At 51.3% G+C, this 25345-nt stretch overlaps 1 protein-coding gene and 1 long non-coding RNA gene across 7 annotated transcripts in view; one reads left to right on the forward strand and one right to left on the reverse strand.

Moving 5' to 3' along the window:
* Positions 1-1206, reverse strand: part of LOC140909366 (uncharacterized) — a 29245-nt gene extending 28039 nt beyond the window's left edge. Inside the window, exon 1 of the long non-coding RNA XR_012158187.1 lies at positions 781-1206. This is a non-coding gene — a long non-coding RNA (uncharacterized lncRNA). The remainder of the gene's footprint in view (positions 1-780) is intronic.
* VEGFA (vascular endothelial growth factor A) lies at positions 230-25096 on the forward strand. 6 transcript variants are annotated; one of them, XM_073338480.1, is made up of 8 exons: positions 230-1231; positions 7898-7949; positions 13083-13279; positions 15391-15467; positions 15959-15991; positions 19050-19121; positions 20226-20357; positions 22668-25096. In XM_073338480.1, the coding sequence occupies exons 1-8, from the start codon at positions 1166-1168 to the stop codon at positions 22687-22689; spliced, it is 651 nt and encodes a 216-aa protein (XP_073194581.1). In that variant the 5' UTR covers positions 230-1165; the 3' UTR covers positions 22690-25096. The 6 variants fall into 6 exon arrangements, with proteins under 6 accessions (XP_073194581.1, XP_073194582.1, XP_073194584.1 ...); XM_073338481.1 differs by having other exon boundaries at positions 19050-19103; XM_073338483.1 differs by lacking the exon at positions 20226-20357.
* Positions 25097-25345: the final 249 nt, after the last annotated feature.

Consider the following 25345-nt stretch of genomic DNA (forward strand, 5'->3'; position numbering starts at 1 on the left):
CTGGGGGCCCTGGAACGGATCCCCAGTTCCTCTGGCTGCAAGCGATTGCCAGCACCACACGACTCTGCAGCGGGCTTTCGGAAGGAGCAGGATGTGTGCCAATCGCAACGTCGTCGTCCCCCCCCCTCTCCCCCGGCTGCAGAATTGGGCCCCCTGGCCGAGGAGGGAGGGGAGGAGGGTGGAGCTGGGCGGGGCTTAGTAAGCTCTTCTGAGTCAGGAGCGGAGCTAGCCGAGCAGTGCAGTTCCAGTTGCAGAGGGAGGGCGAAGCGAGGCAGGGAGAGAAAGAGAGCGCTGGGCTGTGGCTCTTGCCTGACGTTCACGAGCGAGCGACAGCAAAGTGCAGCCAGACTCTCCGCCAAGAAAGGAGAGCGAGCGAGCCAGATCAGCACAGGAGGGAGCAGAGCAGACTAGGAGGAGCAGCTCTCCCTGTGCGGTGGGATTTGCTATTGGTATTAATTATTATTTTTACCCACTCATTAATTTATTCCCCCCGCCCCCACTCTTACCGGCTTGGATTTTCCCTCCACTCCCCGGCCACTTTGGATTTTGAAAGCGGTGGAAAGAAGGAAAGGGATCCAATCCCCACCCCCCGATCCCTCCCAGTTGCAGGGAGAACCGAACCGGGCCGAGCCAGGGATCCAAAGCGGGGATCAGCCCCCCTCCCCTGAAAGGAAACTCCAGCTTGGGAGCAGCCGCAGGAAACCAACCCGAAGACTGGAAAATGCATTGAAAACTTTCGGGCAAACTTTTTTTGTGTGCGCGCGCGTGGGTTTTTCTTACCTCTCCGAGGGGAAATCTGTTACAAATCGGTGCCGTTTGGAGCTTGGATTGTCCCTCCGGGGGTCGGATCGGAACCGGGCCGGACGGAGGAGGCTGAGCTTTGTGCAGGGAACGAGAGAGAGAGAGAGAGAGGAAAAAAAAAAAAGCGGGGAGGGTGTCTGTTTCTTTGGCGGTTAGAGAGCCGGGCTCATGGAGGGGTGAAACCCGAGACTGAAGAGTTCCCCCTGGCCGCAAGCTTTGCAGAAATCACCCAGGAGAGCGGCTCCAGGAGAGGGAGGACGAGGGCACGGAGGGGTAGAGAGAAAGGGAAGGAGACAGGCGGCCAGAGAGAGACACAGCAAAAGCTCAGCAAGCCACCCCCCTCCCCCGACCTGCTCCAGGAATCATGAACTTTCTGCTCACTTGGATCCACTGGGGGCTGGCGGCGCTGCTCTATCTCCACAACGCCAAGGTAAGGGGGGGTAAGTGGGGGGCTTTGTGTGTGTGTAGGGGGCGCCTTCCCCCGCCCGGCGTGGTCTTTCCCCCCGCCTGCGGCTGCCACCGACCGTGCCTCGAGGCTGGGAACTCAGGGATGCCGGTGGCAGAGCGAGCACCCCTCGCCTGCCCCGTGCCCAGGCTAGGTGTATGGAATTCACGTGTGCAGCTGTCTCCGCGTGCGTGTGCAAGGGCACGAGTGTGTGCAGTGCCGTGTGTCTCCTGCAGAAGTATCCCTAGGCGCCGCACGCCCTCAGACACAGACAGACAGGCATCCGATGAAGTGAGCTGTAGCTCAGGAGAGCTCATGCTCAAATAAATTGGTTAGTCTCTAAGGTGCCACAAGTCCTCCTGCTCTTTTTTTAGAGAAAGGTGTGTGAGCTACCGTGAACACACACATGCACTTTGAGTGTAGTGGCCATCAGGCACCCTTGTACTTGCGGGGGGAGGTCCGGGATTTTATGAGTTCCTGAAGGAGTCCCGGTTCCCACTCGCTGCTCAGCCTGTGCCCACTCTCCTCTTCCTCCTGGGAATGGGACGGATTTGTTGCCTGTGGAGTTTCGTAGAAGTTGGGAGCTTTATTTGAAATTCACAGGCGGACATGATCCCCGTGCTTGGCCCCGTCATCCCTCCCCGGGCATGTAAGCGGCACGCTGACTTCTTGCATCAGCTTCTGGAAGCACCGTGCCTGGGCTGTAAGCCTCGTCCTCTGTCTCCTGACATTGCAAAAGGCTGTTTTGCCCTATTTGTCTTTAGTTAGATCTCTCGGGCATGTTACTGCCCGGCGCTCCGAGAACACCTCGCTGCTGGAAAAACAAATAGAGATCAAAGGGGACAGAATGGATTCTGTATTTCATCCAGACTGATTTGCAAAATACATGTCCCCGTTGAGATTTCAAAACTCCGATTTCCCCCTTCTCTCCCTACTTTTACCCCAGCCTCCATGGCATTCCCAAGGATCAGAAATCGGTTTGGCCTCCTTAAAAAAATACACCTCTTTGTACAAACCCTGTCTCTTTTTAAGGGAGTCAAGTGGGATGTGTTGCCAAGTTTTTAAACGGGTTAGATTGAGCGTCCAGGTGATATGGTATAGGTTGGCTAGGTAGGCATATATTATAATTGGAAGGATAAGAAGAAGTTAGTTTTCTTCTACCATTTGTCTTCAGGAATTTGGGGAGGCCCTCACTGAGGGCCAGGCCCTCCAGTGTGAGAATAAATACCATTTGTAAACTAACCTGCTGTTCACATTGTTTGCTCAGCACTGGCACTAGAAGGTAACTCCTCAATTAGAAGCCATTTCAGATGTAACTGAAGTCTGGCAGGCATCACATGCTTTGTTGCTAGCCTGTTATAGTGCCACTTTCTAGGTGACAGCAGCAGATTAGCCTGCACTTGATAGGAAACCAGGCTTCCCTCCTATTGGAGAGTGTCATGTGCTAAGTTATGGTGATATCACTGGCCTGTCCTTGGCTAGTCTCATGTTAAGGTGGTTTAAAAAAAAACAAAAACAAAAAAACTTTGAGGCCGGCAAATCAGACGGAACCCAAGTCTGGCCATTTTCAGAACACAGTGCAAAAAGCCTTCCGCAAAAGTCTCTCCTCACCAGAGGAGAATAATGACAAGGAATGAAAGAGACAGAGGGGAAAGGTAGGAACAAATAAGGAGGAATAACAGAGTGGCAGGGAAGAGGCATCCCTGCCTCACAGAGTGTTGTGAGGATTAAGGCATTAAAGATTGTGAGATGCTCCTGCGATAGTACAGACGTGGGAGCCAGATAAGTGCCTAGACAGACAGACCGCCAGGTTCCTGCAGACAGACGTGAGTTCTGCCCTTATTTGTTTGTCGGTCGCCTACATACTACGGTGGTGGGAACATTAGAAATACTGGTGCTAGACAGATCTCACGTAGGCAGCATTGCGATGATCGTGGGCCTGGCATAAAGCATTACTCTGTGTCAGGACCCGAGGTTCGCGCTTTGATGATAATATTTTATCTCCACTGTTTATCAGGCAGTGGTGCTGAATAAACTTATCTACCTAGCCAGGCATGCAGGGGAGAATTAAATAAAGCCTTGGCCCCGGCTCCCAGGAAAAGCAAGGTACAGGTAATGCAGTGCTGCTTTAATAAATGCAGAGGAGAGAGGCTGGTATTCCAGTGCCGCTTTAGTAAAGGCAGAGTTATAATTACTCATTCTTGAGGCTGTTAGTAATATTATCACGACTTGCAGGGAGGCTGGGACAGTGGGAAATTGTGAGTTGGTGGCTTGGGATGGGCGGTGCTGCTGCAGGTGTCCTGCTTTACTTGCAGGGAGTATCCTTTGTAATGGGGGGGGGGGGGGGGGAGAATGCAGTTAGAATACCACCCTCCTCAAATGTTAGCCAGCCCTGGCCCTGCCACCCTGTCCCCACTGCTCTCAGGGTCAGGTGTGGCCAGTGGGTTTTGGGAGAGGGTACACTGACTTCCCCACAGCCCCTTTCCCCTTGAAAACAGGGAAGCACAGACCGGCCCCATCATTTCTTTGTTCGATGGGTTTGATTCTAAACTGCAGCCTCCTAGGAGTGACCCCAGGGAGAGAATATCCTGGGAGCCCGAGCTCTTCCCTTCCTGTCGTGGAATGTGGAGAGCCTTGGGTACACCAGCTGTGTTGCCATAGGGGTCCGGCAGTGATCAGACACTGAGGGAGGGAGGGAAAGAGAGCCTGTGACTAGACTGTTAATGATCTCACACCGACCAGGCTCCTGCTTTTGGTGTGTCTATGAGCCAGGCCACACTGGAAACACCAGGAGAACTAACTTCCCCAGCCCCTTCCACACTGAGTAGACAGGCCACAGCGGGTCATCTTCCCCAAAGCTGCTTTTCGCTCTTGCTCTGAGAACAAACTAACAGGAGCAAGTCTTGGGAGCAAAAAGGGGGATTCCGCACTGCCATCCCAGAGGATCTCTAATTCTTGGACAAACCCAGATTCTCTTGCCCCATTCTGCTCTGTTTCAGAGGTCCCCATGCTGTCTGCCGGCAGCTTGCAGGATTACTGACCTCTCTCTGCATGTACAATGGGGAAAGGTTGCAGTAAAGCCTCCCCCTTGCGTAGAAACCTCTGAGAAGAATTTCTAGCGCCTAAGACTGAAAGTGCCTTAACTCCCGTCCCAGAGTCCCTCCCAAAGTGGCTGGATTGTTTGTTCCAGCCCCAAACAGTTACAAAGCTCTTTTAATGAGCCTGCAGAGATTAGGGGGAGGGGAAGGAAGAGAAAGGGTTGTGGTGGGGGGAACGATTGAATTAACCTTTTCTCTTCCTCAAGAGAATAACTTGCTTCGCATTAGAACTGGATCCCTCAGCAAAGCAGACAGGAGACAGAGAAGGTGCAAATACAGACAGGGTGAGTCAGGAGCTGACTCTGTGTTGGGGAGTGTTTCTCTGATTTCAGACCACAAGTTCTCAACAACCTGCAAATAGCACAGAAGCTTCTTCTTATACAACCCCTACCTCAAGGCGATATACCTGCCACTAACTCAGGGACTGCATCCATGCCACAGAAAAACATGGAAAGCAATCATATTACGGAAATGATGAGTAGTTCCAAAAGCCAGTAGAGGAGAGAGAGCCCAGGCAGCATGACCTTCAGGCTCCCACCGAAGGGCACTGGGCCTTGTTGTCCCCTGAAGGGCTCTTCTGCTTTTGTTTTCCAGTTGCCCCTTCTGTGATACATAGCCACCTGGTCTAATATGAGGCAAGCTGCCTTCCATCCAAGCAATGCTGCCTCAACAGACAGTCTCCATGGGTAGCAGTGATTGGAAAGGGAAAAGGAGTGAGAGAAATACGTGAGAGTGGAGCAGGGCCTCTAGGGAGACATTGTATTATTAATAATTCCAGAAGCCCTCCTAGATCCAAAGGCAAGGAGTGGAGGGCCTGCTGTGAAATCACCTTCTTTCCGGGCCAGTTGGTAGTCAGGAGTGGCATCTGGGGTTGATTTCAGGCACGCACAGCAATCCAGTTCAGGTGAATTCCCAGACTGTTGTATGACTTTTAACATGTTTGCAGACTTCGTTAGCTAGCAGTTTGCACATGCGCTCCCACACCTTGATCACAGTAAAATCATGGGTTAGAGTTTGGTTACTTCCTAGAATGGGTAGAATAGCTGCTGCTCCAGGTGCTGGTTGTGGGATGGTGGGTTCTGCTGAAGAACGAGCTGTGGGCTGTGTTGCAGGTGAGGAGTGAAAATGTGCTGCTTACACCTGTTTCCTGACACCTGCCAGTGACGTGGGGGGCATGTGGCAGGGGAGGCCAGTGGCCCCAGAAAGCGAGTAGGCACAGCTGAGCTGTAAAGGTGTTTCCAAGGCAGTTCTCAGTAGCAGCCAATGGTCATGTTCTGCCTGATTCCAAACCCTACCCTAACAGTACTTCTGTGCCTTGTAGATTGAACAGACTGATCTGGCTGGTGATTTCCTTCCTTTGCTAGGGCACAGCTGATGCTTTTCTGTCCCTTTTGGCCCTTGGTCTTCAGGCATGGGCTGGTTCTGGAGGGCTGCTGCAGCCTCTGCCTCCTCCATTTTGTTTGTACTGTTGCAGTGACCTTCACCCTTCAGGAATGACAGTGTTCCTGGGAGTCCTCTTTTAAAGCTGATATCACAGCCCTAACGCCGAGCGAGGGCAGATAGCGTCTCTTCCCCAGTGGGGAATAGACCCTTAACTGGGTGACTGAAGGCTGGATTTGCATATTATACCTAGGGCCAGGAGCTTATGTGCTTCAATGGCGTTGGGAGGCAGATCAGCAGAACCTTAGCTAGAAGGAGCTATACACAGGCCCTAGGGAATAATTGGCAGAGGGGCTTCTTCTCCTGCTTTGGAAGCTCCATCTCCTCCCTCCTCTTAAAGCTGGTGGTGCTAGGTTGTGTGTGGGTCTGTGTGGAAGCATATAGGTAGCTGATCTGTTTGGCAGGCCTGACATTGTCCTGGGCTGGCTGGCTCCAGTCCCGTACCTGGTCATTTGTGAGATGACAGTGATTATTTTTTTTAAAAGCCTAATACGATCAGTGATAAATAATATATTGCGTTTCTATACCACCACTCATCCCAAAGCACTTTAATACAGCTCCACTGAAATGCAGCTGTCTCTGGAGTGGAGGACATGTAGATGGCAGCACATTGCACAAATAGTGAGTGGGTGTTTTTGGTCAAGGACAGCAGGGTGAAGTCTGCCTTATGGAAAATGCCATCAGAGTTATAATGCTCACACGGAGCAGACAGGAGCTGGGTTTTTAAGGTCTCACCTGAAATGTAAAACGGTTTTCTAATAAAACACTGTAATGCTTTCTCTCCAGCTCTCCCTCTGGTTGGGGGGCAGGTTAGTTAATTCCATTAGTGCCTGTGTCAGCTACTCAGAAGTGTCTCTTGTCACTACAAAAACAGCAGGAGGGGGATTTTTTTGATTAGGAAAGTGTGACAGAGGGAGCTCAGGGGCCTAGTCTTGGTTCTGTAGCACAGAGGCTATGGCCCAGATCTGTGCCCCCACTGTGCTGAGGTGTGCAATGTCCTTCATGCCAGGGGGAGTGGGAGTGCGCAAGGGTAGTTTTGGGCAGTTACTATGTGAGAGAGTGATGTAACAGTTAATCACTCTGGCAGAAAGCCAAATATCGACAGCCAACCATCGCCACCACTCAGCGGCAAACATGGTAAGAGCAGAGATGACCTTTCAAACCATGAGACTTTTCTCACCCTCCTTCTCCCCGCCACATAATGCCAGCTCAAATGATTTACCTTTATAACAGAGACTAATTTAGGAGCGAGAGGGGAGGTAGAAAAAATAGGGCTGTTGTCCCTTTAAAAGCAGTACCCAATCCGTCTGCACTTGCTAGCCTGCTTTGTAACCTAGGCCCCTTTTTGAAATACCTTCCACTAACTTTCCTTGGAACATGAACGTGGACAAATCTCCTAGCGTATTTGTCATGTCAGCGTTAGAAGGTCACCAATGTTGTTTTTCTCCCCCGCCCAGATTCCCGCTCTGTTTTTTGACCTTAATAATTCGAAATGCCTTTGAGCAGTTAATTTCTCTGTGTTCTTTTTTAAAGTGATGTTGCACTAAACCAGATCTCCACCCACTCCACTCCCAAGTGCCCTCTCTGGCTTTCTCACGCATACACATGCTGGGGTGAATTGCCTTTGCCTGGATGCTGTGTCTCTGCCCCCCACACTCCTTTTTAAGCCCAGGCCCAAGGTGTTATTTTTATTTCATTTTCTTCTGCTCTGGAGGAAAGAGAAGACAAAGGTTTCTCTGTGCTTGTCTTGCGGTCACATGGGGTGGGGGGAGGGGGGGAACACTTCCCCTCAAAGCCGGCAAAAGCCTTTACTAATAACTTCTCTCCGCATGCAACACTTCTCCCTGTAAGGTTGTAACAGGGAAGTCAGACATGCTCCTTTGTGGCTGCTTTATTTTCCGAGGGGAGAAGAGGGTTGGGATGGAACTAGGGGGGCTGGAATGCATCCAAAGGCTACACTAATGCTCCGAAACACTGTTGCTTCCAGTGGCATTGTTACCGCATCATTCTGGAGCTGGAGGGTAGAACCCTGGGAAGCGGTTCAGCTCCCTAACCGCCCCTGGGGACAGGATAATTACTTTGGGTTTTGACTAATTTTCTATTATCTTTGCAGTTGTCGCAGGCCGCTCCGACCCTTGGGGATGGGGAGAGGAAACCCAATGAAGGTAAGCGGCTTGCCTCTTTCTTCTCAACAGCTACAGGGCTTACAAGCAATTAGGAAGAGCAGAAGCTCTGGGAGGTGGGGAATGGGGTGCTTTGGGGGAGACATTGAGCCAAGCTGCTGGGAAGATCCTGAGGACCAATACTGCCACCTTCTGGAAAGCAGGAGCAACGTGTGCATATGGGGGGGGGGGGGGGGGGAGGAGAGAATAGGACTTGAAATGTGAGACCCCAGATTTAACCCTTTTGTGGCTTCATACTAGTCAGAACTGCTCTTTAATTTGGAAAGCCCTTTTGCGAAACAGGTAGGCCTGTCTGAAGAGCAGACTTTTCCCTTCCTTCATCTTTTCTGGAGACATAGAGGGACACTGGCTGTATCAGTCCAATGGAACATATTGCGGAGATCCTTATGAACCCGTTGCAAATTTCCCAGAATGCCCCCAAACAAACAAACAAAAAAACCCCCACAATTTACCAAAAGCTGAGTGGCTATGAATAGTTCCCTAATGTCACAGGAAGGAGTTTGTCATCTTTGCTGCCTGTCTCCCTCTTCTCTTTCCCATGCGCACTCACTGTGCCCTGCTCAGTGATAAGATCTGATCATCAGACAAAGGACCAATCAGCACCTGGATCTTCCTGAGCCAGTAAGATAGCTCATCTTAAAAAAGAAGAAGAAGAAGAAGAAGCGAGGGCTAATTTTCCAGACTCTCAGCCAGATCTCTTGGAAGGAGGAGAGGGTTGCACTATATAGTGACAAACCTAAAACACATTCCCTTTTGCTCTGTTTGAGCTAGCAGGCCTAGAGAGTGTATTAGTGGTACCATAGCCCAGTTAATTCAATTGGGTTCATTGCTGGCAGTCTAGTACCTGTGGGGGTACTAGATAAAAGGAAGTGAGACCTTGGTGCTTCTCAAGTCATTGCTATCTCAGATAACTCCAGCTGCTCGAAGACTATAATGGGCAGTAAATCAGGTGTTTGGACGGAGGGCTGAATAAATCTGGGTATAGACTAGAACTGCAGTAGGCACCAAGCTATCAGATGGCAAGCTTTGGTAGCCCACTTCTGACTTGTGGGACCCCTTATATTTTAATGGCTCAGCTTTCTCTCTGTAGTTCTTGATTCAGACTGGGGATTACAGTGCTGTGGACTTTGGAGCAGTAGGGTGAAGTGACCTTCTGTGCCACATCTCAGACAGGGTTACCATTCTTTTCCACCTTCATGCTGGAGAAAGCCACTGTCACGCTGGCAATGGTCATCCATGGCCCTAGTTTGTCTTTATCCTCATCTTGATTGGCATGGCCTGGCAGGTTGTGACCCTTGGTGTTATTCCCACAGAAGGGCAGCAGGGGGCTCTAGCAGTGCACCTAGGGACTGAACCCCTCCCTGCCACACTCAGTTTCAATTTCAATAACTTTATTGGCATGACAAGCCATAGGAGAGTTGCCAGAGATTTCCAGCAGGCTGGATTTGTCACATGGTGTCCATTTTGCATTGTCATCCATTTCTGGTTTGCTGGCAGACTGCCCCGTGAACAGTGAAAGTCTCATTGACTTCAGAGGAAGCAGGATTGAGCCCACTGCAAGGCTCATTTTCGTACCCAGACCCTCTGCTAGTAGTAGAAATGAGTGGCAGCTAATACCCTGGTCTGTGCCCCCTTTGTGCTCCCATCCATCTTACTGGTGAGAGGAGGAGTTCAACGGTGCCTATTGTCCTGGAGGGTTCTTACTTTCCACCCACTCCTGGTTCCACATCACAAGAATGGTGATGGGAAGGGAAGAGAGATTGGTCTATTGATTGGAGCAGGGGGACTAGGAATCAGGACTCATAGGTTCTATTCCTAGTTCTGTGATGCAAATATGTCTATGGTTAGCTCAGGGTACTAGAAATCATGAGTCGTATGTTATCTTCCTAGCTCTGCTTCTGATTTGCTCCGACACCTTGGGAAGTCAGTTCCCATTCCTTCCCCCTTGCTCCCTCCCTGTGCCTCTGTTTCCCCCTCAATGCAATGGGGTGATAATACTCAGCTACTCCACAAGGGGAGTCATACAGCTTCATATTTCATAAAGGTCCTGGGACGAAAGGTCATTTTGTTTCTTTGGCTTCTTCACTGACCCACCCACTTCAGCCAGGATTACATCTGGGGACCTGATCCAATTTGGGGACTATCCGTAATGGTAGACCTAGCCCCCTGCTGCTCCGCTATCCTTCCACATGATTTTGTGGCACAGGCCATTGTAGAGAAGCCAGACAAACACTCTTTGTTTGCTCCACGAGAAAAGATTTTTCTGGTATAAATAAAGGAAGCCACCAGCTCTTGTGGCTGCGCTTTTTATTTTTAAAAGAACAGTATGTATATATAGCTGCTCAGCCAGCGATGGGCACAGCAGTGAACCAATCACAGACCCATTCTTTGAGCACCACCCTCTTTTTAGCATGTTTCTCTCCACCACTCAGCTCCAAATTTGGGCTTGATCCTGCTAAGTATTGAGCACCTTAAACTCAAATAAATCAATGCATCTAGCGAGATCAGCCCCTTTGTGGGCAGGATATTCTGATTTAAATTTGGGTACAGATTCCCCTCCCCCTCTTCAGAAGCTGACACATGCTCCTGAAAATAATCTTTCATATTCAAACACCCAAAACAGCAGCAAGTAAAGGCTGCGGCTTCTATTGGAGATTTCTTCTGCGAACATTCTGGGTTTGGCAGCACCCTGAATCCCCAGCACTATGGTCAGGGCACTGCTGAACGTGTAAGGACTGGAGACTTTACAAATGAAACAAAAGACTCTGCAAAGGAAACTACAAATGCAGTTCTGAAACCAAACTATAGACCGCAGTCACTGGCATGATCCAGCTGCTTGGTACTGTTCTGGCAAAGCAGTGTATTTGGAGTCCACCAATAAACCTGGCCTTAGAAATGGAATCGCCTTCCTTATGTTGCTAATAACCCCTTAGGTTATAAAAAAAACAAATGAATTTTTAAAAGCCAAGTGTATTTTTTCACCATTTATGCTGTTGGTTTTCCCTTCTGACACACTCAGTTTGGACAATGGAAGCAGGCTGGTCAGTTTCACTTTAGTTTCCAGTCAGTTTCAGTTTCTGCCTGTCATGACTAGACTAGCACATGCAGTAGTGTTTGGTTGGCACATGTAGCCAATCCCTCCCCCACTCCCCCACCCCCGCACAGATCCATCCGCATTTTTATCCTGGACTTATTTGTATTGCGACAGTTCCCAGATCCTTAACGTTCGGAGGGTGTGAATAATCAGCAGTGCGCCTCCATGCCTGTCTCTGGGCCTGCGTAATTTCCCAGGGGCTAAATTGTTTAAATCTACCGTATAGAGGTAGTCTCTTTTTAAGGTTAAGGTCACCCTGAAAGGGAACAAGAAGAAGGAAGTGACAGAGACAAGACAGGGAAGGAGATGAGAGGCAGGCTTGCCAAGGAGAGGGGGAATGACTCTTCTGGAGGAAGAATGCTAGCAACCAGTCCCTGTCTTGCCGGTCACATTTCCCTTCCCTGAGCCACTTTCCCTTTTAATAGGTGCTTGTGCTCTCTGACATGTTCAATTCCTAAACAGATACTCCTCCCACTCGCACCCGCTGCCAGCAGTACTGTGACACTCTCAGCTCTGCATGACCTAGAATTAACTTTCAACAATTAACTGTGGGCCCTGAGCTCAGAGCCCTGCAGCTTTTATATTTTTGTGGCAAAATAACCTTTATGCTAGTTTGTCACAGGTTCAGGCCACTCCAGAAATGCTTAGTAGAGACCATTTTTTCCATGATGCAAGCAGTTTGTGCTTATCACATGGGGTTATCGACCTCACCATTACAGGACTGTGTGCATACAGTGCAGGCGTATCATTCTAATGGAGAACAGCACAGGCCAGCCACTGTCTTCCTATGCATACACTCTCCCTCTGCTCTTTGAAACTTCCTCTCTAGAATGCATGCTGGACTATAGGGTGCCGTGCATTTGCTATCCGCAGAACAGGGCTTTGTACGTGTATTCATCTATCATCTCTTTAAATCTCTCCACTCCTTGACCAAGCGATGAGATCAGTCTTTGGCACCCGATAGGGGAGCACTGGGAAACACTTGTGAAATCAGAGAGGGTCCCAGCACCTGATGTTTAGTTCGCTTGGGTACTGAGAGTGAAAGGGAGGAAGTAAAGGCAGATCTGCACCACACTCCACCTCATTCTGGTATGTGGCCCAGTTATTACCCTGGATGCTGAGAGTCATTGATTCCTCCACTCCATGGCCGACCCTGGATTTCCTGGACTGAGAAACTGTGGCATTGCTGAGAGGTTCCGGGGAATTAGGGACTGACACTCTGGCAAATGTCGTTAACAGGCAGTGTAGTGCTGCAGAAGGTGGCATATTGGAACGGATGCTCTGGATCTGACAGGCACGCTCTGGGTGGGTGGACAGGAGGGTAGACTGGGGGAGGGACAGCACGGAGGAGTGGGAATGCACTTTTAATGATTCACACCCATTCTCCTTCACCCCAAGGGAGCTTCTGTTCCCAAAGATCGTCAGGGGTGGAGTCTGTCCCCTCTCTTCTGACCTTTTGGGAGTCACTTCCCACATTAGCTTATGGCATTCCCAGTGTCCATTGGATGAGAATTTGACACTTTGAACGGGGTGAAAGATAAATCCTACCAATGACTCACCCCTACCCAAAACCATCTGTTTCAGTGTCAGGTGCTTTTTGGCTGAGCTAAGGCATTTAGTGGCAGGGCATCCGATGGAATGTGTCAGATAACGGGGGAGGCAGGTAGAGGAGGCATCGGGGCCAGGTGACTTAGATCAGCCTAGACAGTTATCTTCCCACTTCTACTCAGAAGCAGCGTCTAATTCAGGCAAGAGCCCCTCTTCCCCTACTGAGTTAACAGGTTATCTGGGAAGTTAATTTGCACCAGTGTGGGGCCCCCTCAGCTTGGTGGGGTGAAGATGAGGGACTCTGTACTGCAGAGGCAGATCAGGGCAGCAGGGGCCCCAGCAAAGGGCAGAGGGATCAGTAATTGCAACTGCTTCTCTCATTTTAAGGGGAAGGTGTGAGTGTTCCCAGGCCGAGCTGCTGTTAATTCATTCCCTCTCTCTCTCTCTCTCCATCCCTCCCTCCCGCCTCATAGTTATCAAGTTCCTGGAGGTCTATGAGCGCAGCTTCTGCAGGACAATTGAGACCCTGGTGGACATTTTCCAGGAGTACCCTGATGAGGTGGAGTACATCTTCAAGCCGTCCTGCGTACCCCTGCTGAGGTGTGCGGGCTGCTGTGGTGACGAGGGCCTAGAATGTGTCCCCGTGGAAGTGCACAACGTCACCATGGAGGTGAGGGCATGGCTGGAGAATGGGGGTAGCGGAGGGGAGGACGCCTCCTGCCCTTGGGCATCCCCTGAGTCACTGTAACTTGCTCGCTCTGAGGCAGCCGAGGAGGAGAAGCCTTGTCTGGGAGGGAGGCCTCTACAAAGAAGGCAGATGGGCCTCCCCTGGAGTCTTGGGGAGGGGAAAGGGGGGTGGTCAGTCTCGTTTTTAGCCAAAGGCTGGTGTGATGAGACATTGCTTCGGGGGTCTGATCTCCCATGGCCGCACCAAGCAGATTTAACAGGAGTTGCTTCCATTTAAGGTTAAGGGGAGAATCCATTTTCTGGGTCAGTGGAGTTAACTTGCTAGCCACAGACAGAGAAGCTGCATTATAAAGGGAGCGCTTCAAATGACTTCCTGGTGTGATCTCGGAGGCCGGGTAGGGAATCTTCCCAGCCCCTTGTGCCACATTAACTCTTGCTTTGGTATTTGTATCAGGCAGCACTTGCTCATAAGGCGGCTGCGTGTAGTGTGAAAGAGGATGCCCTCTCTGATCTCTCTCCCCTGGAGAGTGTGTCAGGCCAGCCTTTACCCGCGGAGCTGGGGATTTGGGCCGTTAGCGCCAATGGCCCAGCAGGGGTGGGAAGGGGCTCTAAGAAATGCTGCTGCTGCAGTGTCAAGTGGAAAAGTCTCTGTGCTTTTGTTCTGAAGCTGCTGAATTTAGTGCTCAGGAAGGTCAGAGGCTGGCCGTGTGGGTGAAGGCCAGGCGTACGGCAGGAAGCTCTCTGTGAAAGCATTCCCCATATCGATCAGCCACTGCAGCTCCGCACTGGCCGGGTTCCCGCCTCTCCCCCACGCAGCAACGCTGAGGCCCTGAGCCTGACCAGCACTGCCTCTGCTCTTCCAGTCCTGGGCTCCCCATACACAGCTCCTCACTCCTGACCTGCAGCCTTCCCCCACCCCCGTTCCAGCCCTGGACCCCTCAAGCAGAGACTGTAAATATTGCAGTGGCTTTGTGGTATGGACAAGAGACCATACGGGACTATGTTGACACCAAACACACTCATTATGCTCATGACCTGAGCCAAATTTGACATTGTGTGTTGAGAACCTTGCATTATTATTTATATTTGCGCAGCAGCTCAGGTTCCAGTCGGGATCGATGACCCGTTATGCTGGGTGCTGTAAATAGGGATGCATGTTTCTTCCTGCCCCTTCACACTGGACTCACCAGAGCTGACCGATGTGCACATGCATTGAGGGCAGGAGCACATCAGCAGATCTCTGCCGGAAGCACCAGTGCTAGCGTCCCAGCTGGGTTCATGATGAGTGCAGTATAAATACAGAGGGTCAGATCCGTGGCTTAAGTGACTTCGCTGGAGCTGCACTGATTGACACCAGCTCAAAAGCTGGCCCTGCAGGGATGATTCTAGTACTGAGTGCAGGAATCCTGGCTCTGCAGCACTGAATGGTTCACGTCTTGATACGCAGTGGCTTTTATTCTGCGCGAGCAGCCTGGGTGGAGTGGGCGACTCAGGGGATCAAGAGTTTGCTCCCAGGGCCTTACACCTGGAAGGCACCAGTTTGAATTCAGGATGGGGCAGGAGCTCAGGAGTGGGCTGTGGCATCTTGGTTTAAATGCCTCTCTTGTTGGTAGGGACTGAAGTTTGTCTCCAGCTGAGGGCAGTTTTGTGGCTGCTGTGAAATCGGCTGTTTTCTTGTCGGTCTTAGAGGGGCCTGGTACTGACAAAGCAAGTGTCGGCCTTTAGAAGTGTCACTAGGGGAGAAATCTATGGACAGGGCAGCATGGGGGAAGCTTGCACAGCTGCCCTTGCTCCTGTACCAGCATCCAGGGCTGTCACTCTGCACTTTTCACCAGCACCAGCTCCACTTCACATCTGAAAAAATAAAGCCCTAGGCTGAGCTTGGTGCTGCTTCCTGCCAGGCAAGCAAAGGGCTCCACTGACCAGGGGGATGCGCCTGGAAGCACCATTAGGAGCTTTGGTGCCCTCCTCAGAGAGACAGCGGGGGGGGGGGGGGGGGGGCTGGGAATGTTTCTTCTGTCTGTGCTTCTTGGCAGAGATGCCGATCCGCCCCGACTGGCCCATGATTGTGACTCTCTGTGTCTTTCCTTCCAGATAATGAGAATTAAACCCCATCAGAGTCAGCACATAGTGCACATGAGCTTCTTACAGCACAGTAAATGTGAATGCAGGTGAGGATGGAGCCACGCTGGGGATCTCCAGAGCACCAGCTGCCCTCAGAATGCACCTGCCCACGGGGAGCCGGCCTTTCTTTTTTACTGGCATTGGGGGTTAGGGACCCTGGCCTGGGGCTGCAGGTCTGCTCCAAGCTGGTTCGCAGAGGGGCAGCTGGGCTGGGGAGGAAAGGGTCCTTCGCTAATGACGTCACCACCTTTCTAGAGACTGCTGGGGGGCTGGAGGAGAGTACGGGGGAGGGCTGATGATAGCCCATGTCCCATGGAGCCCCGTGGCTGCCAACGGGTTGCAAATGGAGGACAAACCCCTCCAGGGAGGCCGCTCAGCCAGTCAGGATAGATGGGGCCTATGTGCCGAGGGCACAGTGGTGGGACTGCTGTCCTTGGGGGGATAAGGCGGGGCTGGGATGGTGAAGGGGAGGACAGTACAGTAAGGGCCTGCCACTGGCTCCCTTCTAAGCCAGCATTTGTTCTCTCTTGCCCTGCAGACCAAAGAAAGACGTCAAAGCTAAACAAGAAAAGTAAGTGACGAGCCTTTTCCTCCTTTTTCTTTTGGTGGTTGGCTGGTGGTTTATTTCCCCCTCTTTGCTCCTTTGACAGCAGGAGATGCTCAGATTTAGGCACTGTTTCTTTAATAAACAAGTGGTGCTGTTAGGGGGTTGTATCCTGAATCCATTCCAGGAGGGCACAGAAATCCAGTTGTGGTGGTTCTTCCTTATTCTAGACTGCAGGAGTCTGCTCCCTGCCTGACCCCCCATGACAGTGGCTCCCTGACACATTACATAGAGCATCAGAGAAATCCTGGAATGGAGTTAAGTGCCACTCAGGAATGGATTCTGGTGCAGCACCCGGGTGTTGCTGTGGTCACTGGCAATCGCTGCCTTTCTTTTTCCCGCTGTTTTGGTGAGAGCTTGCTGGCTTCTTTCGCATCAGCTTGCATAGAGACTCTTTCAGCAGCCAGACTATCCATCTCAGCTTTGGTTCCTGGCAGGGCCTCTCTCTCTCTCTGAACAAGAGCCGCGCTTGGCCTCAGGAAGAGATTGCACTCGAGGCCTGGTGGAGGGAAGGCGAACACTATATGGGGTTGGACACTGCTCATTGAAAGGCGGGTGGGAGAAGGAAAGGAGCCACTTTAGCTTGCCTAGCAGCATGTGGGAATGTTCCTGGCAGAGGCTTTAGCGAGAGGTAGAATCTCGGTCAAACTTATGGATTTGCTTGGGCAGGTGATTTGCACAGAAGGGGTCAGGGTAGAACCTTTCCAAAAACGGTCACGAAAATTACCCTGACGCCATCTGCTCTCAGCGACGATAACAGACAGGGAGGAATGAACGATCCTGCGCTCACCCAGCACAAATCAATACATAAAGAGGAAAGCACGACCCCTCCCTGGGAGCGGGAGAGCTGGACTGCACGTGGCTGGGGTAGCGGCTCTGCACAGTGCCAGCGAGGGAAGTGATGGAGCTGGGGCTTGGGGAGGTGAGGCAGAAAGAGAGAGAACGAGAGAGAACACCCTCCTGGTCAGCTGTGCAGCCAGAGTTGCTTCCCTCCTTCCCTGGAGTTCGGCTCATGGTTCCATCAGGCTGACGTTCCCGAGGTTCCTTCTCTCTGGACTAGTGTGTGCAGTGGTGGTTCAGTCCGAGTGACTTTGTGCTTTGAAGGTGTGAGAGAGCTGGGGCCGTGTGAGCGCTGGTGCCGTACGGGGTGGGCGAAGCAGCCGGCCTGCTCCCCTGTGTTTGTGCAGCATTCCCTCTCCGCTAACCTGACCCACAGCACCTCCCCTTCTCTATGCCATTCCTGCACGCTAGCGACAGTTTGGTTTGGATCGGACTGAAGTCTCTGTTGTGCTTGATGCTTCCATCCCTCCCCCCACCCCCCAAGTACATTTGTCCTTAATGTCTCTCTGTAGTCTGCAAGGCATGGAAATCTCCCCCAAAGGACATTTCCCTCCCCCCACCCCCCCCCACCCCACGACTCTCCTTGTGTTCCTGGGACGCTCTCTTTGCTCGCAGCTAGGAGAGAGTTTGGAAGGAAATGAACACTCAGTTGCTGGTGCCAGCAAACAGGCTTGAACAGGGCCCAAGAAACGCCCTGCCAGTTACCCTCAGGGTCCTCCCACCCCCTCTCCTCGCCCTTCTCCACCCAGCCAAGGTGGACTGAGCTGGGGAAGGGAGGGAGGAGGCAGAGCTGGGGAGGAGGAGGGCTTCGGTGCAAGGACTCACTCGACTGACAAACCCTGGGACTTTGTCTAGTGTCTCCGTGTCACATGTGTCCCTTGCACTGGTGCTAGTGCAGCTGGAGGGGCAGAGCAGGCTGTTCCCCTGCTCTGCCGTCGGCAGCCCGATCGGTGCCGGCTCCTCCCAGACCCGCCTGCCAACCACAAGCGATGGATGGATTTCGAAGAAGAAGGTGTAAAATGAGTCAGTCTCTTGGCTCCGTCCGCTCCTCTCTTGGGCAGCGCCAGGTGAAATGGGGAGGGGGAGGTTTGGAAACTGCTTGGCTGGCAAAGAGAGGTCTCTTTCCCCTCCCAGGTGTCAGAACTAGGGTAGGCCTCTTCCTCCTTCATGCAGAGCCGGTAGGAAGCTGCCAGTGGGTGGGAGCCCTGGAGCTCCCAGCCATGGGCTGACAGTCAGGAGCCAGCCAGCAGCAAGGATGAGCAAGTGAGTGACTCAGGTTCTGACTCCTCCTGCCCCGCTGCTCACCTGCCTGCAGGAATCACTCACTCGATCTGCCCATGCAGCTGCCGCAGCAAAGGGAAACAGGTTGGGTGCCCGACGTGCTTAGTGCTGCAGGGTCCTGCCCCCGCAAGTAAGCAGGCTACTGCCTATGCCAGGCTGCCCCTGGCTGCCATGAGGGCAGTGGGTGCGGGGCGAAGGGCTGGGAGAGCTTTGACCAAACACTTCCAACTCGTTACCCCTCAGTAGCGAGGCTCGCATGGCAAAGCATTAACACAGGGCCCCTTCCCTCAGGGAAACCCCCCTGCCCTCACGGGGCAGCTTCCACACCCTGTCCCAGCACGTATTAACCCTGACCCGGCTGGTCACCGCGGTGGAATTCTCTGCCGCACCGACGTTCCCTTTGGAATACTGGCGATGCAGTTTGCCTTGCACATCTGGGCATGTCTGGACCCAGTGCTTTAGTTTATCAAGGAGGAGGGGAGTTGCTCTGTTCTGATTCCTTCTTGTCAGTCAGTGATGGACACTCTGTTGCCGGCCCTCCCAAAGTTTGGGCCACGCTTACTGAGTCTCTCTGCGCCCCTCCTCCGCCCGGAAAGCCCTCTTACCCTTGAGGCGGTAGCAGCAGGGCAATAGGATGCTGGGACTGGGTCCAGGCAGCCTTTGATTTGAAGGGCTCTTTGCCCCTGTGGTTGTGGTGGGGAGCGTGAGAAAGCCAGTGCAAATGGTGTGATGAGCACATCATCCCAGAGACCAGTTCTCCAGCCCTGCCCTGGGTGTTTCCCCCTCCCCCCAATGGACACACATGGCTGTATTTTTTCCTTTCGGTTTTCTTCCGTTCTCTCTCTCTCTCTCTCTCTCTCTCTCTCTCTTCTGGTTTTTTTTTTTTTTTTGGTTTTTCTTCCAGAAAATCAAAGCGAGGAATGGGGAAGGGGCAAAAGAGAAAGCGCAAGAAAAGCCGGTACAAACCGCTCAGCTTGTACGTTTGTGTCATGTGCTCGTAGACTCTGTCCCAAACCAATCAGCCCGCTTGCAGCACACTCAAAATCTCCCCCCTTCCCCTCCGAATCACTGGTGGGCTCCTAGTCCTGCGGGGAAGCACTGGTGGTGGCACTGGGCAGGGGTAGCACAGCTCAGGGCAGGTGGCTTTTGCTTGCTTGGCACCTCCTCTCTTTGACGAGCAGCTGTGGTCGTTTCCGAGGGCACAGGAACGTGGTGGCTGGGCGGGCTCGTTGCACTGCAGTCGCTCCTTATAATGCGCCTGTGTGATCCCCCTTCCCACCTTGGCTTCTGTCCTCCGCCAGTCCCTGCGGCAAGGCGGGCAACAGGAGGCTGGCCTCAGCTGTGCATGTGCGTGTGTGTCTGATGAAAACACGAGCCTAGGGGAGCAGTGGAAGCGCTGGGTAACTTAGGGGGGCTCTCTGCATCTGCTGGATTTGGTGGCTTCTCTCTCTCTCTTGCTCTCTCTCTCTCACTCTGATTCACACAATTCTGCATTGTAAATTCACACCCTTTCTCTTGATAGTCTCTCAGGTGGCAGGTCTGGAGTGGGCTGGGGGCTTAAAGAATGAATTAAATCCCCCAGTCCCCAAGGAAGGACAAGACAAAACTCGACTGTAGCAGCAAGGGGCAGGGGTCTTCTCTCCCCTCACTGCACAGTTGAGCCCTGCCTGCCTCTCCAGGGGAGGAGAGACCACAGGGGTTTAACCGACTAGCTGCTGGCCTCTTTGTAGCGTGGACATTCCATTTCAGGGGCCCGTTGCTAACACAGCCGTGGTCAGGGAGGTTCTCTCGCCTCCCTGTCCCCCGTGCGGATTGGACCCAATGCGGGATTGGTGAATACCGTGCTGAGAGCCTGTTTTCTGTCTCTTTACACTAATGCAAGTGGGTGTTGTCGCAACTAGGTTGCGGGCCTGTCAGAGCGCTGCCGTGCGAATCCGTCAGCCAGCGACGCTCCAATGGGGCCGTGTGGGAGCTGCGGGGAGGGGGCAGGGGATTGCTTGGATGTGTAGGGTGTTGCATGTGTATTTTCTTCCTGCTGAAGCGCTGTAGCTTAGACTTCTTTCCTTTTGCCTTTTTGCAGTCACTGTGAGCCTTGCTCAGAGAGGAGAAAGCACTTGTTTGTACAAGATCCCCAGACCTGTAAATGTTCCTGCAAATTCACAGACTCACGTTGCAAGTCGAGGCAGCTTGAGTTAAACGAGCGCACTTGCAGGTTTGTGTCCTGAAGGATGAAAGAGAAACACCCAAAGAGAGAGAAAGAGAGAGAGAGGGAGCTTGCTTCCTGCTGGCTTCTGGCACCAATGCTCTGTGGTCACTCCTTTCCTCTGTACTAAGGGCCACCTTGCAATGGAAAGGGGACAGCGTTTACCGTTTGTCACAGGCCTGCTGTGAGCTTCGAATGTGCTGGCAGGGATCGGATGGGACGCTCCCACAGACGGGGCGTTTGGGGCCAGCGTACCCACTAGCAGGACACCCTGGTGGATTTTGTGTTGCTGTGTTAAGCAGAGAACGAGCCTGTAACCCCACATACATCCCAGTGTACATACTGCCCATTGGTTGGTTTAGGGAAGGCACATGGCTCCTCTTTCGCACTTTGATTAGACTCCCCCTTTTGCATAGACAATGTATCCCTTGGTATATCTGGAGGGTGACTCTTTCACACCCCTCTGGAGAGACTGGAAACAGTCCAGGAAGTCCTCCCTTCCCCTGAGCCCTCCCCCACGCACCCCTAGAGCCGGCAGTTCTCCTGACCCTCATGCTCCTAAATGCCAGGGAGAGAACTCTTGGCCTGTGGTGTGCATACAGCTCCCTACCTGCCCTAACAATGAGATGAGAGCATGTGAGGCTGTGCCACGAGACCTGGTGTGTCTGTGGGTGTGTCTGTCTATAGTTGCAAAAAGAAAAGGAGTACCTGTCTATAGTGTACACAAGGCAGGGTCACTGTTTCTGGCTGCATGTATGATAGGACTACAGAGAGACAGTGTGGTCTGGGTCCATCCAGCTGTCTATGCTGCGTGAGTGTCTTCAGCCTACTTACGTCTTCTCTATCAGTCATAGCTATAGCTGGAGACAGACCTGCATAGAAACTGTGGGCCAGATCCTCAGCTGGTGCAAATCAGTGTCGCCTCATTGACTTCAGTGGAGCGATGCTGATTGACACCAGCTGAGGATCCTGCTGGTGTGTGTGAGAGAATCTTTGTATAGATGTGTAAAAGGAACTGCTAAGGACCAGCCTGTGGCTATAAACTCCAGCCTCGATTCACAAAGATTCGGTTCCCATAAGAGGGTGTCAGGCTGTTTCTGTTGGGGGTGAAGAGGGCAAGGGGCTATGAAAACGAGGGTCCTGTGTGGCTAGAGGCTGGAAGCTGAGGCATCTTGTCCCCTGCCTGGTGGTAGTTTTGTGGTTGACCAGCGTCCGTGTATTACAGCCATCCCTGGGAGTGAGGTGCTTACATCCCGAAACCATCGTGCCATCCTGCTTTGTGCCAAACCCCGGGAAGCCCAGGCTTCTGGTGCTGCCAGGGCTTGTGAATGCAGAGGAAATTTTTTTTTGAGGGGGGAGGTGTAACCTGAGCGGGAGAGTGACTGGTGCTATGGGCAGAGCTGAGCCAGCTCTTCTTGAGTTACAGAGAGTGAGACCAGACAGCTCCCTGCCCTTGACCTTTATCTCCCACCACCTCTCTCCCCCTCCCAGGAGCAGCTGGAAATCATCCCCTCAGAATTCAAGGGTGGGAAATATTCCCAAGTGAAAAAAACAAAACAAAAAACCCTTCCTGGCTCGAGGGATTATTAGTCTTTCTTGCCAAGCCCTCCCTGTGGTGGGGTGAGTGGCATGGTTAGAGGTTTCCAGAGTCAGTGCATTGGCCGGGAGCGCAGGATGGAGCCATGGGAGCGGGTGATTTAGCTGTTTCCGGATTTAAAGCTGGTTAAGCTGAAGTTCCTCCCTCTCTCCCCGCTGGAGTTTCTGAAGTTGGGCCCTACGGGGCAGGGCCAGCTCTCGTTTCTCCTGCTGCTTCCACAAGTGGCTGCCGCTGTTCTCTGGCACTAACCCCTGCTCGCAGCAGCTAGTGGAATGAGACGCGCTTTCCTTTCATCTTCTTGCCTGCATGAGGCTGTTTTGGCTGCACTGCTTCCAACAGGAACCACAGGCGAAGTTGGGAGCTGGGCTGTGGGGAGTGTCTCTGCATGGGTCGGCCAGTCTCTGTGCACATGAGTTGGTGTGGGAGTGTGAGAAGGGGCAGATGGGAAGCAGGGTGGGTTTTAAGGCTGAGGAGGGAGAAGGTGCTTTTCAGCTGTAATTCTGTTCCTAACTCACCCCCAACCTAAGAACCCAGGGGACTGTGATTCGGCTGGGTTGATATTCTCAGTGATTTTCTCCCTCTTCCAGTACGGGACGAATCACTACCTGGGTCCCTGTGGTGCCTTTGGCTTATCCCCACAGAGCCGCAGTGCGGTCTTGAACTTGTCACTGCCCTCCCTGCCACACAAATGTAACCTCTTTTCTCCCTCTCCTGCCCAGCAGATGTGAAAAGCCGAGACGGTGAGCAGCGGAGAAGAAGGGGGGAGCAGCCCTGTTTCTGGAGCTTGATTTCTTGCCTGGATGGGAAAAGAAAGAAAGGAAAAAAACAAAAACCCTAATCCAAATGCACCCTAAAATGAAGGATCGGTAGAGCACAGCACTTTCAGTACGGACGATGGACTCCGGAAGGAACATTCCCCGAGGCACCCGCCGCACAGGATTCACCTTTGGGTTTTGACCTGTTTTATTTTATTTTTTTTTTTTCTTTTCATGCTGCTAAATAACAGAGCCAGGAAGACTATAGGGGTGTATTTTATGGGATTCCCATACAGACGTATATGTAGGTATAAATATATATATACATACATACATACATCTATATATGTATATATATTTTAACCACATCTGTATGTGTGCGTGTGCGTGTGTGTGTGTACGTACACACACTGAATTTTTTTAACATTGCTAATGTTATTGGTGTCTTCACTGGATATACTCGACTGCTGTGGACACAAGCGGGCTACTTGGGGCATAAGAAACAAGCTGAGACGGGACTTTAACGAAAGCGCTGGGTGTAGCCTTCTTAACTCTGACTGACTCGTGCGGCCGCCGCTGTTTCTGTGTTGCGTGGGCCGTTCCACAAAGCCCCTTCTCTTCCCTTGTGCCGAGGAGGAGAAGAGCCAGAGAGGAGGGGCAGGGGATTCCAGAGAGCGGTGCCTTGGGGTTTTATGGGTCAAAGGTCAAGGAAACGGATTGGCACGCTGGGCCCTCTACGTGGTTGAGGATTCTTTTCCCCCTCCTTCCCTCCAACCTTCGCCCCTACTCGTCTCACGACCTGCCTTGCTGGGACACGGGATGTCAGTGTACGTTTTGCGTTGATTTGACTTGCTGTAGGAACTCTGCCGAGGGTAGAGCCTGGCCTTAAGGATGGTGGGCAGCTGACGCACGAACCGTTCCCCTTGAGGAAGTATCCCAAGAAACTAGATTTCTCACCCTGATGGCTGCAAAACGACAGATGGGCCTGCAGGGCGCTGAAGCAAGAATGGGGACCCGTGCATAGCCAGACAGCACGGTCTGCTCTCCTCATGCACAGTGCTGCCACTGAAGAGCGTCCAAGATGCGGATGGAACATTTCTGGAAAGGGATATTAATCAAAAGTATATACACAGTAGGGGTGTGTGTGTGTGTGTGTGTGTCTGTATATCTAATTATCTGTACTTATTATATATATACAGTAAAGATTTTCAAACGTGCCTAGTGATTTGGGGTGCTTTCATTTTTTGGGTGCTTCATCTGAGGCCTGATTTTTCACCTCTTCTCAAAACACCAGGCCTCTTTAAGGAGGCTCACGTTGGGTACCCATCACCTCAAATCACTAGTCTCTTTTGAAATCTTGGCCATCTCTCTCTATATCTGTAATATGCACCAGTATGCACACACACACACACCCCCCCCGCACACCAATGAGTGTTTGTATGTCTATGTGGATATATATAATCCAGTTCTGTGATTAAAAAAACAATAATCAAAAGGATACTTGGTTTGTGTTAGAATGCTGCCAGCCACCACCTGCAATTGAACTTTCAACGCCTAATAATGTACCAAATGAAAGCGTCCCAAGAGACAAGGCGGTATAAAAACAGACTCCCCACAAGTGACTACTAACCACTAGGAATTCCCCGGCCCGCTGATGGCTTTCAGGAGGAGGAAGACACGCGGGTGTGCCTGCATCCATCATGTATATAGTCACGCTGCGTCGTGCTCAAGACAGAAGCTTCTGAGGCGGGAAGAGAAAGTGTTTTATATACTTATTTAATATCCCTTTTTAAATTAGAAATTAAACATAATTTAATTAAAGAGTAGGGATTTTTCAGTATTTCTTGTTAATATTTAATTTCAACTATTTATAAACCATACCTCCTTTTTTTTTAACTGATTGTGTATAAGTTTAACCCTTCTATGCCCCAACCCATCTCCCCAATTGTTGGCAGACTCAGTAGCATGTTCTAGGTAGTTATTTAATTGAGTTTCTCTAACAGACACCCCTACACATTCCTATTGAGACAAGGGTTAGATATACATCTACATACTATATATATATTTGGCTGTGTGTGTGTGTATATATATATATATATGTCTATGTATATGTGTGATTCGGATTAAATAGACGCTACGATTTTTTTTATATATGTAAAAAAAAAAGGAACAATAGAAAATTCTACATCCTGAATTTCTCCTTTTTTAATTTTAATATTTGTTATCATTTTATTTATTGGTGCTACTGTTTATCTGTAATAATTGCGGGGAAAAAGATATTAACAATACATATTGTGTCTAGTGAATTTTTTCAAGATATTCCGTAGTACATATTTATTTTTAAACAAACCAACACAAAAGTACAGATATATCTTAAAAAACAGCTACAACGATGATAAACAAACTTTTTTTTGTATTAAAGAATTTAATTCTGATCTTGATTTTCTTTGGCTTCTCCTTCTGCTTTGCATCCTATTGTTCTTCTAGTGTGTAAACAGACCCTCTCGTGTTGCCTCGAGGTGAGAGAGCACCTGGGATTCAATGGTTGGATTCTGTGATTTTGTTCCCAGCTTTAAGAGGAGACTGTTGTCTGGTGGGTTTGAGCAAAGGAGACTAGGGGTCAGGACTCTTGGATTCTCTTCCGG

This window comes from Lepidochelys kempii, chromosome 3 (genome assembly GCF_965140265.1).
Source record: "Lepidochelys kempii isolate rLepKem1 chromosome 3, rLepKem1.hap2, whole genome shotgun sequence".
NCBI classification, from domain to species: Eukaryota; Metazoa; Chordata; order Testudines; family Cheloniidae; genus Lepidochelys; species Lepidochelys kempii.

Coding starts and splice junctions, on each gene's coding strand:
- VEGFA (XM_073338480.1), top strand. CDS start 1,166: ATGAACTTTCTGCTCACTTGGATCCACTGGGGGCTGGCGGCGCTGCTC. Junction 19,122..20,225: donor CGGTACAAACCGCTCAGCTT/GTACGTTTGTGT, acceptor GCCTTTTTGCAG/TCACTGTGAGCCTTGCTCAG. Junction 20,358..22,667: donor TTAAACGAGCGCACTTGCAG/GTTTGTGTCCTG, acceptor CCTGCCCAGCAG/ATGTGAAAAGCCGAGACGGT.